The sequence below is a fragment of the Salminus brasiliensis genome, chromosome 1 (genome assembly GCF_030463535.1).
Source record: "Salminus brasiliensis chromosome 1, fSalBra1.hap2, whole genome shotgun sequence".
In the NCBI taxonomy this organism is placed as follows: domain Eukaryota; kingdom Metazoa; phylum Chordata; class Actinopteri; order Characiformes; family Bryconidae; genus Salminus; species Salminus brasiliensis.
This window is the reverse complement of record NC_132878.1, coordinates 50,741,407-50,755,290: the sequence shown is the minus strand read 5'-3', so window position 1 is coordinate 50,755,290 and position 13,884 is coordinate 50,741,407. Positions and strand designations below refer to the sequence as shown.

Here is a 13,884-nt window from a genome sequence, read left to right as displayed (position 1 = left end):
ATGAAAACATTTTTTTGTTGTGTGCTTCAGTACGTGAGGAAATGCATGAATTTAAGTGTATTTTCTAACAGCAAATTCAAGTGTTTAAAATGTACCTTTGGAAAAACATACAGAGAATAGAAATACTATAAGAAAATCTTACTTCTTTGCATATTTCAAACATACCATTGATTTAGTTTACATTGACAGTTAATATTAATGAATATATATAAAATAACAAGTTATACAGGAATAATAAGTTTTGAAATGGGATCATAGATGATTTATTTTATAAAGCTCTCAGCACTTGAAATGTATTTATTTAAAGAGGACTGATGGTCTAATTAAAAGAAAATGAGCAGCTGAATAAAAACAGAAGTGATTCGCAACCACAACACATTGACACGAGTGTTATGTAAATTTATCCACAGATCAAAAGCAAATATAATACATGATTTGTTTATGTTCCCTTTACACAAATGATTTGAAATGAACCGAAACAAAAAAATCAAAAGAGGAAGCCAAGAGCTAGCTCCTTTCTTTAGAAAAGAGGACCGGGCATTTAATCTGTAGCGGTTGCAAGAAATGTCATTCCATTAAAAACAAATGCTAAAGCTGGGTACAATAGTCGTTGTCTGCAGACTCTTGTCATTTGGCTGTCGCTGTAGTTCTGAAGCTCCAACACACACTTCAACTCAGTAAGAACTGGTTAGCTGGATCAGGTGAGTTGGCCATTTATCAGTCTACTCAGACTTTAGTAGAGTTCAGTAACACTGAGATAAATAACTGATCAGCACAGTGATTTATCAGTCTACTCAGACTTTAGTAGAGTTCAGTAACACTGAGATAAATAACTCATCAGCACAGTGATTTATCAGTCTACTCAGACTTTAGTAGAGCTCAGTAACACTGGGATAAATAACTCATCGGCACAGTGATTTATCAGTCTACTCAGACTTTAGTAGAGCTCAGTAACACTGGGATAAATAACTGATTGGCACAGTGATTTATCAGTCTACTCAGGCTTTAGTAGAGCTCAGTAACACTGAGATAAATAACTGATCGGCACAGTGATTTATCAGTCTACTCAGACTTTAGTAGAGCTCAGTAACACTGGGATAAATAACTCATCAGCACAGTGATTTATCAGTCTACTCAGACTTTAGTAGAGCTCAGTAACACTGAGATAAATAACTGATCAGCACAGTGATTTATCAGTCTACTCAGGCTTTAGTAGAGTTCAGTAACACTGAGATAAATAACTGATCAGCACAGTGATTTATCAGTCTACTCAGACTTTAGTAGAGCTCAGTAACACTGAGATAAATAACTGATCAGCACAGGGATTTATCAGTCAACTCAGGCTTTAGTAGAGTTCAGTAACACTGAGATAAATAACTCATCAGCACAGTGATTTATCAGTCTACTCAGACTTTAGTAGAGCTCAGTAACACTGAGATAAATAACTGATCAGCACAGTGATTTATCAGTCTACTCAGGCTTTAGTAGAGTTCAGTAACACTGAGATAAATAACTCATCAGCACAGTGATTTATCAGTCTACTCAGGCTTTAGTAGAGCTCAGTAACACTGGGATAAATAACTGATCGGCACAGTGATTTATCAGTCTACAAAGGCTTTAGTAGAGCTCAGTAACAGATAAATAACTGATCGGCACAGTGATTTATCAGTCTACTCAGGCTTTATTAGAGTTCAGTAACACTTATATAAATAACTGATCAGCACAGTGATTTATCAGTCTACTCAAGCTTTAGTAGAGCTCAGTAACACTAGGATAAATAACTGATCAGCACAGTGATTTATCAGTCTACTCATGCTTTAGTAGAGCTCAGTAACACTAGGATAAATAACTGATCAGCACAGTGATTTATCAGTCTACTCAGGCTTTAGTAGAGCTCAGTAGAGAAAAATGTTCTATTATACGTATGCATAAAGCAATATATACTATATCAACTTATATTAAGAAAACAACTGTATGACACAGATGGTACAGGCTAATTAATGAATGCATAGCTTGTATATTGTAATGCAGGTGACCGAAATATAATGTACACTTGTTTACATGTTTACAGATTTGCTGTATGATGTCCTGATGCTGAACTAGTTGATTCACAGAGTAATTTAAAGGTAAATCAAGATTGGGGTTCAGAAGCAGGCTTAGACATAGACTGCAGAGTAAGAATGGGAATGGGTTCAGGAACAGGCTTAGACACAGAGTTCATTGTAAGAATGGAAATGGGGACAGGAACATACTTAGACACAGGGGGAAGAGGCTTAGACACAGAGTTCAATGTAAGAATATGAATGGGGGCAGAAATAGGCTTAGACACAGAGTTCAATGTAGGAATTGTAATGGGGCAGGAACAGGCTTAGACACAGAGTTCAATGTAGGAATTGTAATGGGGCAGGAACAGGCTTAGACAGAGGGAACAGGCTTAGACACAGAGTTCAATATAGGAATGGGAATGGGGCAGGAACAGGCTTAGACACAGAGGGAACAGGCTTAGACAGTTAAATGTAGGAATGGGAATGGGGCAGGAATAGGCTTTGACACAGAGTTCAATGTAGGTATAGGGGCAGGAACAGGCTTTGACACAGGAGGAACAGGCTTGGACACAGTTCAGTGTAGGAATGGGAATGGGGGCAGAAACAGGCTTTGACACAGGGGGAACAGGCTTGGACACAGAGTTCAGTGTAGGAATGGGAATGGGGGCAGGAACAGGCTTTGACACAGAGTTCAATGTAGGAATTGTAATGGGGCAGGAACAGGCTTAGACACAGAGTTCAGTGTAGGAATGGGAATGGGGGCAGGAACAGGCTTTGACACAGGGGGAACAGGCTTAGACACATAGTTCAGTGTAGGAATGGGAATGGGGGCAGGAACAGGCTTTGACACAGGGGGAACAGGCTTAGACACATAGTTCAGTGTAGGAATGGGAATGGGGGCAGGAACAGGCTTTGACACAGGGGGAACAGGCTTAGACACATAGTTCAGTGTAGGAATGGGAATGGGGGCAGGAACAGGCTTTGACACAGGGGGAACAGGCTTAGACACATAGTTTAGTGTAGGAATGGGAATGGGGGCAGGAACAGGCTTTGACACAGGGGGAACAGGCTTAGACACAGACTTCAGTGTAGGAATGGGAATGGGGGCAGGAAAAGGCTTTGACACAGGAGGAACAGGCTTAGACACAGAGTTCAGTGTAGGAATGGGAATGGGGCAGGAACAGGCTTTGACACAGGGGGAACAGTCTTAGACACATAGTTCAGTGTAGGAATGGGAATGGGGGCAGGAACAGGCTTTGACACAGGGGGAACAGGCTTAGACACATAGTTCAGTGTAGGAATGGGAATGGGGGCAGGAACAGGCTTTGACACAGGGTGTGTGTAGGAATGGGAATGGGGGCAGGAACAGGCTTAGACACAGAGTTCAGTGTAGGAATGGGAATGGGGGCAGGATCAGGCTTAGACACAGGGGGAACAGGCTTAGACACAGAGTTCAGTGTAGGAATGGGAATGGGGGCAGGAACAGGCTTTGACACAGGGGGAACAGTCTTAGACACATAGTTCAGTGTAGGAATGGGGGTAGGAACAGGCTTTGACACATAGTTCAGTGTAGGAATGGGAATGGGGCAGGAACAGGCTTTGACACAGGGGGAACAGGCTTAGACACAGAGTTCAGTGTAGGAATGGGAATGGGGGCAGGAACAGGCTTTGACACAGGGGGAACAGGCTTAGACACATAGTTCAGTGTAGGAATGGGAATGGGGGCAGGAACAGGCTTTGACACAGGGGGAACAGGCTTAGACACATAGTTCAGTGTAGGAATGGGAATGGGGGCAGGAACAGGCTTTGACACAGGGGGAACAGGCTTAGACACATAGTTCAGTGTAGGAATGGGAATGGGGGCAGGAACAGGCTTTGACACAGGGGGAACAGGCTTAGACACATAGTTCAGTGTAGGAATGGGAATGGGGGCAGGAACAGGCTTTGACACATAGTTCAGACTTCAGTGTAGGAATGGGAATGGGGGCAGGAAAAGGCTTTGACACAGGGGGAACAGGCTTAGACACAGAGTTCAGTGTAGGAATGGGAATGGGGCAGGAACAGGCTTTGACACGGGGAACAGTCTTAGACACATAGTTCAGTGTAGGAATGGGAATGGGGGCAGGAACAGGCTTTGACACAGGGGGAACAGGCTTAGACACATAGTTCAGTGTAGGAATGGGAATGGGGGCAGGAACAGGCTTTGACACAGGGTGTGTGTAGGAATGGGAATGGGGGCAGGAACAGGCTTAGACACAGAGTTCAGTGTAGGAATGGGAATGGGGGCAGGAACAGGCTTTGACACAGGGGGAACAGGCTTAGACACATAGTTCAGTGTAGGAATGGGAATGGGGGCAGGAACAGGCTTTGACACAGGGGGAACAGGCTTAGACACATAGTTCAGTGTAGGAATGGGAATGGGGGCAGGAACAGGCTTTGACACAGGGGGAACAGGCTTAGACACATAGTTCAGTGTAGGAATGGGAATGGGGGCAGGAACAGGCTTTGACACAGGGGGAACAGGCTTAGACACATAGTTCAGTGTAGGAATGGGAATGGGGGCAGGAACAGGCTTTGACACAGGGGGAACAGGCTTAGACACATAGTTCAGTGTAGGAATGGGAATGGGGGCAGGAACAGGCTTTGACACAGGGGGAACAGGCTTAGACACATAGTTCAGTGTAGGAATGGGAATGGGGGCAGGAACAGGCTTTGACACAGGGGGAACAGGCTTAGACACATAGTTCAGTGTAGGAATGGGAATGGGGGCAGGAACAGGCTTAGACACAGGGGGAACAGGCTTAGACACAGTTCAGTGTAGGAATGGGAATGGGGGCAGGAACAGGCTTTGACACAGGGGGAACAGGCTTAGACACATAGTTCAGTGTAGGAATGGGAATGGGGGCAGGAACAGGCTTTGACACAGGGGGAACAGGCTTAGACACATAGTTCAGTGTAGGAATGGGAATGGGGGCAGGAACAGGCTTTGACACAGGGGGAACAGGCTTAGACACATAGTTCAGTGTAGGAATGGGAATGGGGGCAGGAACAGGCTTTGACACAGGGGGAACAGGCTTAGACACATAGTTCAGTGTAGGAATGGGAATGGGGGCAGGAACAGGCTTTGACACAGGGGGAACAGGCTTAGACACATAGTTCAGTGTAGGAATGGGAATGGGGGCAGGAACAGGCTTTGACACAGGGGGAACAGGCTTAGACACATAGTTCAGTGTAGGAATGGGAATGGGGCAGGAACAGGCTTTGACACAGGGGGAACAGGCTTAGACACATAGTTCAGTGTAGGAATGGGAATGGGGGCAGGAACAGGCTTTGACACAGGGGGAACAGGCTTAGACACATAGTTCAGTGTAGGAATGGGAATGGGGGCAGGAACAGGCTTTGACACAGGGGGAACAGGCTTAGACACATAGTTCAGTGTAGGAATGGGAATGGGGGCAGGAACAGGCTTTGACACAGGGGGAACAGGCTTAGACACATAGTTCAGTGTAGGAATGGGAATGGGGGCAGGAAAAGGCTTTGACACAGGGGGAACAGGCTTAGACACATAGTTCAGTGTAGGAATGGGAATGGGGCAGGAACAGGCTTTGACACAGGGGGAACAGGCTTAGACACAGAGTTCAGTGTAGGAATGGGAATGGGGGCAGGAACAGGCTTTGACACAGGGGGAACAGGCTTAGACACATAGTTCAGTGTAGGAATGGGAATGGGGGCAGGAACAGGCTTTGACACAGGGGGAACAGGCTTAGACACATAGTTCAGTGTAGGAATGGGAATGGGGGCAGGAACAGGCTTTGACACAGGGGGAACAGGCTTAGACACATAGTTCAGTGTAGGAATGGGAATGGGGGCAGGAACAGGCTTTGACACATAGTTCAGACTTCAGTGTAGGAATGGGAATGGGGGCAGGAAAAGGCTTTGACACAGGGGGAACAGGCTTAGACACAGAGTTCAGTGTAGGAATGGGAATGGGGCAGGAACAGGCTTTGACACAGGGGGAACAGTCTTAGACACATAGTTCAGTGTAGGAATGGGAATGGGGGCAGGAACAGGCTTTGACACAGGGGGAACAGGCTTAGACACATAGTTCAGTGTAGGAATGGGAATGGGGGCAGGAGCAGGCTTTGACACAGGGTGTGTGTAGGAATGGGAATGGGGGCAGGAACAGGCTTAGACACAGAGTTCAGTGTAGGAATGGGAATGGGGGCAGGATCAGGCTTAGACACAGGGGGAACAGGCTTAGACACAGAGTTCAGTGTAGGAATGGGAATGGGGGCAGGAACAGGCTTTGACACAGGGGGAACAGGCTTAGACACATAGTTCAGTGTAGGAATGGGAATGGGGGCAGGAACAGGCTTTGACACAGGGGGAACAGGCTTAGACACATAGTTCAGTGTAGGAATGGGAATGGGGGCAGGAACAGGCTTTGACACAGGGGGAACAGGCTTAGACACATAGTTCAGTGTAGGAATGGGAATGGGGGCAGGAACAGGCTTTGACACAGGGGGAACAGGCTTAGACACATAGTTCAGTGTAGGAATGGGAATGGGGGCAGGAACAGGCTTTGACACAGGGGGAACAGGCTTAGACACATAGTTCAGTGTAGGAATGGGAATGGGGGCAGGAACAGGCTTTGACACAGGGGGAACAGGCTTAGACACATAGTTCAGTGTAGGAATGGGAATGGGGGCAGGAACAGGCTTTGACACAGGGGGAACAGGCTTAGACACATAGTTCAGTGTAGGAATGGGAATGGGGGCAGGAACAGGCTTTGACACAGGGGGAACAGGCTTAGACACATAGTTCAGTGTAGGAATGGGAATGGGGGCAGGAACAGGCTTAGACACAGGGGGAACAGGCTTAGACACAGTTCAGTGTAGGAATGGGAATGGGGGCAGGAACAGGCTTTGACACAGGGGGAACAGGCTTAGACACATAGTTCAGTGTAGGAATGGGAATGGGGGCAGGAACAGGCTTTGACACAGGGGGAACAGGCTTAGACACATAGTTCAGTGTAGGAATGGGAATGGGGGCAGGAACAGGCTTTGACACAGGGGGAACAGGCTTAGACACAGAGTTCAGTGTAGGAATGGGAATGGGGGCAGGAACAGGCTTTGACACAGGGGGAACAGGCTTAGACACATAGTTCAGTGTAGGAATGGGAATGGGGGCAGGAACAGGCTTTGACACAGGGGGAACAGGCTTAGACACATAGTTCAGTGTAGGAATGGGAATGGGGGCAGGAACAGGCTTTGACACAGGGGGAACAGGCTTAGACACATAGTTCAGTGTAGGAATGGGAATGGGGGCAGGAACAGGCTTTGACACAGGGGGAACAGGCTTAGACACATAGTTCAGTGTAGGAATGGGAATGGGGGCAGGAACAGGCTTTGACACAGGGGGAACAGGCTTAGACACATAGTTCAGTGTAGGAATGGGAATGGGGGCAGGAACAGGCTTTGACACAGGGGGAACAGGCTTAGACACATAGTTCAGTGTAGGAATGGGAATGGGGGCAGGAACAGGCTTTGACACAGGGGGAACAGGCTTAGACACATAGTTCAGTGTAGGAATGGGAATGGGGGCAGGAAAAGGCTTTGACACAGGGGGAACAGGCTTAGACACATAGTTCAGTGTAGGAATGGGAATGGGGCAGGAACAGGCTTTGACACAGGGGGAACAGGCTTAGACACAGAGTTCAGTGTAGGAATGGGAATGGGGGCAGGAACAGGCTTTGACACAGGGGGAACAGGCTTAGACACATAGTTCAGTGTAGGAATGGGAATGGGGGCAGGAACAGGCTTTGACACAGGGGGAACAGGCTTAGACACATAGTTCAGTGTAGAAATGGGAATGGGGGCAGGAACAGGCTTTGACACAGGGGGAACAGGCTTAGACACATAGTTCAGTGTAGGAATGGGAATGGGGGCAGGAACAGGCTTTGACACATAGTTCAGACTTCAGTGTAGGAATGGGAATGGGGGCAGGAAAAGGCTTTGACACAGGGGGAACAGGCTTAGACACAGAGTTCAGTGTAGGAATGGGAATGGGGCAGGAACAGGCTTTGACACAGGGGGAACAGTCTTAGACACATAGTTCAGTGTAGGAATGGGAATGGGGGCAGGAACAGGCTTTGACACAGGGGGAACAGGCTTAGACACATAGTTCAGTGTAGGAATGGGAATGGGGGCAGGAGCAGGCTTTGACACAGGGTGTGTGTAGGAATGGGAATGGGGGCAGGAACAGGCTTAGACACAGAGTTCAGTGTAGGAATGGGAATGGGGGCAGGATCAGGCTTAGACACAGGGGGAACAGGCTTAGACACAGAGTTCAGTGTAGGAATGGGAATGGGGGCAGGAACAGGCTTTGACACAGGGGGAACAGGCTTAGACACATAGTTCAGTGTAGGAATGGGAATGGGGGCAGGAACAGGCTTTGACACAGGGGGAACAGGCTTAGACACATAGTTCAGTGTAGGAATGGGAATGGGGGCAGGAACAGGCTTTGACACAGGGGGAACAGGCTTAGACACATAGTTCAGTGTAGGAATGGGAATGGGGGCAGGAACAGGCTTTGACACAGGGGGAACAGGCTTAGACACATAGTTCAGTGTAGGAATGAGAATGGGGGCAGGAACAGGCTTTGACACAGGGGGAACAGGCTTAGACACATAGTTCAGTGTAGGAATGGGAATGGGGGCAGGAACAGGCTTTGACACAGGGGGAACAGGCTTAGACACATAGTTCAGTGTAGGAATGGGAATGGGGGCAGGAACAGGCTTTGACACAGGGGGAACAGGCTTAGACACATAGTTCAGTGTAGGAATGGGAATGGGGGCAGGAACAGGCTTTGACACAGGGGGAACAGGCTTAGACACAGTTCAGTGTAGGAATGGGAATGGGGGCAGGAACAGGCTTTGACACAGGGGGAACAGGCTTAGACACATAGTTCAGTGTAGGAATGGGAATGGGGGCAGGAACAGGCTTTGACACAGGGGGAACAGGCTTAGACACATAGTTCAGTGTAGGAATGGGAATGGGGGCAGGAACAGGCTTTGACACAGGGGGAACAGGCTTAGACACATAGTTCAGTGTAGGAATGGGAATGGGGGCAGGAACAGGCTTTGACACAGGGGGAACAGGCTTAGACACATAGTTCAGTGTAGGAATGGGAATGGGGGCAGGAACAGGCTTTGACACAGGGGGAACAGGCTTAGACACATAGTTCAGTGTAGGAATGGGAATGGGGGCAGGAACAGGCTTTGACACAGGGGGAACAGGCTTAGACACATAGTTCAGTGTAGGAATGGGAATGGGGGCAGGAACAGGCTTTGACACAGGGGGAAAAGGCTTAGACACATAGTTCAGTGTAGGAATGGGAATGGGGGCAGGAACAGGCTTTGACACAGGGGGAACAGGCTTAGACACATAGTTCAGTGTAGGAATGGGAATGGGGGCAGGAACAGGCTTTGACACAGGGGGAACAGGCTTAGACACATAGTTCAGTGTAGGAATGGGAATGGGGGCAGGAACAGGCTTTGACACAGGGGGAACAGGCTTAGACACATAGTTCAGTGTAGGAATGGGAATGGGGGCAGGAACAGGCTTTGACACAGGGGGAACAGGCTTAGACACATAGTTCAGTGTAGGAATGGGAATGGGGGCAGGAACAGGCTTTGACACAGGGGGAACAGGCTTAGACACATAGTTCAGTGTAGGAATGGGAATGGGGGCAGGAACAGGCTTTGACACAGGGGGAACAGGCTTAGACACATAGTTCAGTGTAGGAATGGGAATGGGGGCAGGAACAGGCTTTGACACAGGGGGAACAGTCATAGACACATAGTTCCGTGTAGGAATGGGAATGGGGGCAGGAACAGGCTTTGACACAGGGGGAACAGGCTTAGACACAGAGTTCAGTGTAGGAATGGGAATTGGGGCAGGAACAGGCTTTGACACAGGGGGAACAGGCTTAGACACAGACTTCAGTGTAGGAATGGGAATGGGGACAGGAACAGGCTTTGACACAGGGGGAACAGGCTTAGACACAGACTTCAGTGTAGGAATGGGAATGGGGGCAGGAACAGGCTTCAATTTAGAAGATGAATAAGGGTAGGGCTTGATGTTGTCAACTTGCTCTTTAAGTTTCTTAACAACTATGTTCACATCTTCACATGAGTGTAGTGTATTCATTTGTATTCTGGTAAAACACTCAGAAAGACCAAGACCATGGAAGGACTGGAACATCTAAAAGGGGGAAAAAAAATATATATACTTAATAGAATTTCAAGAAAATTGGAGACAGCATAGCATTAGCTTACCTGCTTCATGCCCTGTTTGTTACCTGTAGATAATGGAAGTCATCCTCTGTGTATGTTAACTGCTGTAGCTCATCAGCTTTCCTTCTGAGGTCAACAATCTCCTGCTCCATTTGCTTCAGGTGTTCTTCAGCTCGACTTAATTCAGCTTTCTCCTGAGCTCTGATCGCCTCAGTCATCTCAGAACACTTTTTTTCGATGGTCTGAATCAGCTCTCGAAACATTCTCTCAGTGTCTTCCACTGCTGTCTGAGCAGAATGCTATTGGCAAAAAAATATATAAATAATTTAACTTTGCCCAAAACTTAATAGGTTTATCAGAGTTTTTTTCACGCAATCACCTTAGTAGAAGATACAGATTCCGTCAGCTCCTGGCACTCCTCCCTGCGCTCCTGAATCCTCTGTTTGTAATTGTTCTGGGTCTCCACCACTTGTTTCTGTGGAAAATATGATGAGTAAATACCTGCACTGGATTCAGAGTAACTGAGCACTCTCTCTCTCTTTCACTCATTTTCTTGTATTTAAAGGGGCACTCCTGAAAAATCTAACAAATATGGATCAGATTGATATCAGTATCAATCAGTTATTTCTGTAAGATTAGTGAAAACATATGTTCATCACCCCTTTCGGTAGTAAAAAAGAACACATTTACAAAATAGAAATATTTACTGTTTTGTAATAATTTCTAGACAATTTAACTGAATATTTACACATTAACTTATACTATACATACACACACATTGTACACACTGTACATACACTATACATACTCTTTATTAACAATATTGCAATATTATTTAAAGCAACTACCAAGACTAGAGGGAGTGTATTCTCTGCGCTATTTTGGGTAAACATTACAATTCTAATTTCTACATTTATTTAATTAAAAAATGTTAGATATCAGCATCAGCCCAACATTTCCCACATTGGCGTAGCCCTCAGTTTAACTGTTACTACTGCTACCTGCTGTAAACATGCCTAATCTTTCAGGTTTAAAGACTAAGAAAGCCCCTTTCTGATGATGTATCTTCAGCATGGGGGCTAATATTCAGCTTATATACAAGGATATTAGTTTAACTAACGGTTGTTATCCTGTTATGTTATAATAGTTATGTTACAATTATGTTATGATTGTATCCTAATTTAGTTAATTGGAGTTTGGGAATAAGTAGAAGGGATCATTTTTATAGTGATATATAGTTCAAATAGTTAGCTAGAACACTAAGACTTAACCGGAATAGAGGGTATGTTCTGATGTCATGACACCCTGGGACATGCCCCCTTTAGTCAGACTAAGTGGTAAAACATTCTGCAGCATGGCTGTGTTTATTAGGGGGAAACAGCCAAACCGGGAATGAAACAAACCATTATCTGCTCAGCTTAAAGAAAGTTGTCCTCAACAGCGATCTATCCAAATGACCAAAGAACCAATGGTCCATGGACAGCGATGTGTAGCCAGGAACAGCCAGCTAACTGAGGGTCAAAGCACTCCCGTTTAGAGGATAAAACCTTATTTCTGAGAGCACAAGGTTGAGTGAATGACCATGGGACTGTTCTTAGGCACGTTTAGTAGACTGCTTCATTTGGATTTAGTTTGCTTTACCTTTTCATTATATTTAGCAAGTCGCTAAATAAAAACTACAGTGGGCTCATCAAGATTATGATCTTAATGATTTCAAAGGGCCTAAAAGAATTTTGCTCATGTTACCTTGCATATAATACATAATGACATATAAATAAGTTGATTGATTTGCTCACCTGTTTCTCAGCTCTCTCAGCTACAATTGAAACCACTTTATGGCCACAGTGTTCGTCCAAGGTGCACAGATAGCAAACACAGGTCTGATCTGTGCGACAGAAAATGTCCAGAATCTTTCCATGCTGTGGGCAGATCTTCTCATGTAGGTGTGCAGAGGGTCCAATCACTGTATGCATCTTCAGAGGAGCAGATTCTTCATGAGGTTTAAAATGGGCCTCACAGTAGGAGGCCAGACACACCAGGCAGGACCTGACAGCTTTGTGTTTTCTGCCAGTGCAGATGTCACACACCACGCCTCCAGGTGTAGCGTAACAGTGATCAGTCGGCTGTGGTCCAGCCTTTCTCAGCTTCTCTGCCACTTCAGCTAGCATGTGGTTCCTACGTAGAGCAGGCCTAACAAAGAAGGTCTCTCTGCACTGGGGACAGCTGTAAGCTCCGTTTGGCTGATCCCAGCAAACATTGATGCAGTTCATACAAAAACTGTGTCCGCAGGATAAAGTGACTGGATCCATCAATAAGTCCAAGCAGATTGAACAGCAGAACTCATCCTGACCTATTGAAATACTTGCTTCAGCCATTTCAGTGAATCGAGAGGTCAGAGCTACACAGAAAGAGTCTCTGGAATAGGGATGCACACAGGCCTATACAGAGGTCAGTTTCGTTTTCCCAGTAAGGAAGGCAATCAGGCCCAACCTACTTCCTGTAGAGAACTGTGCCGAGAACACAAAGTTCTTTAAAGCCTGACTCTTCACATGTCTGTAGTTGAGACAAGGTCATTATCCTACAAAGGATTTTATTGATACCCTATTTGCTCTGTTTGTGGACACCCCTTTCTAATTAGTATTGCATTTAGGTTCTTTAGGTTGCACAGAGATGTGCAAATGCACACACACAACTTGTCTAGTCCCTGTAGAAAGGTACAGCCAATAGAATAGGACTCACTGGAGCAGAGAAACATGAATCTCTTGGCGCCATGCCTAATGCCAGATGTGGGCTAGAGGGGTATAAAGCCCCCCAGCATTGAGCTGTAGAGCAGTGGAGGAATTGTATTGTATCTCTGGAATACAGTGCTTTTGAGATGAATTGGGGAGTTGACGATCATGAGGTGGGTTGGTGGTCATCCAACATCCTGAATACAACAGTCCTCACAGCAATGCTACAAATTCTAGTAGAATGCCTTCCCTGGACATTAGAGACAGTTACGCCAAGGTGTTCCAGGTGTCCCAATACTTTTTTTATTTTATAGTGTGAATATTGATAGTGAGACACAGTTAAGCATTATCCTCAACTGTGTGAATATATACTCATTATATGGAAGTAAGTTGGTATGGTAGTATAGAAGAAAACAATTGATTAATATAATAATAATAATAATAATAATACACACACACCCAGAGCGGTGGGCAGCCAACTCCAGCGCCCGGGGAGCAGAGAGGGTAAAGGGCCTTGCTCAAGGGCCCAACAGTGGCAGCTTTCCAAGCCCGGGAATCAAACCCACAACCCTGTAATTGACAGCCCGGCGCTCCAACCACTAAGCCAACACTGCCCACAGGTACTTGATTAGGAACCTGTCCAGAAACCTGAGTAAGTTTTGAGAAGAGGACATGTGAAGAATATAAAGAATGTATGATAAATCGGCTGAGTTTCATACTCCATATTCCTCCTTCGTAAGACCCGCCCATTTCTCAGCACACTCTCTCTGGTAGGGCGGCAGTTGCGGGTCCTCTCCACTAGAGGCTCCATAGA

At 46.3% G+C, this 13,884-nt stretch overlaps 1 protein-coding gene across 1 annotated transcript; it reads right to left on the bottom strand.

The window, feature by feature from the left end:
* Positions 1-2,131: 2,131 nt before the first annotated feature.
* On the bottom strand, positions 2,132-13,881 carry LOC140549331 (uncharacterized). Its single transcript, XM_072672905.1, has 6 exons — positions 13,790-13,881; positions 12,138-12,756; positions 10,721-10,816; positions 10,407-10,640; positions 9,734-10,309; positions 2,132-2,251 (listed from the first exon to the last, which is right to left on the bottom strand). Exons 1-6 carry the CDS (start codon positions 13,879-13,881, stop codon positions 2,132-2,134), a joined length of 1,737 nt encoding a protein of 578 aa, XP_072529006.1.
* Positions 13,882-13,884: the final 3 nt, after the last annotated feature.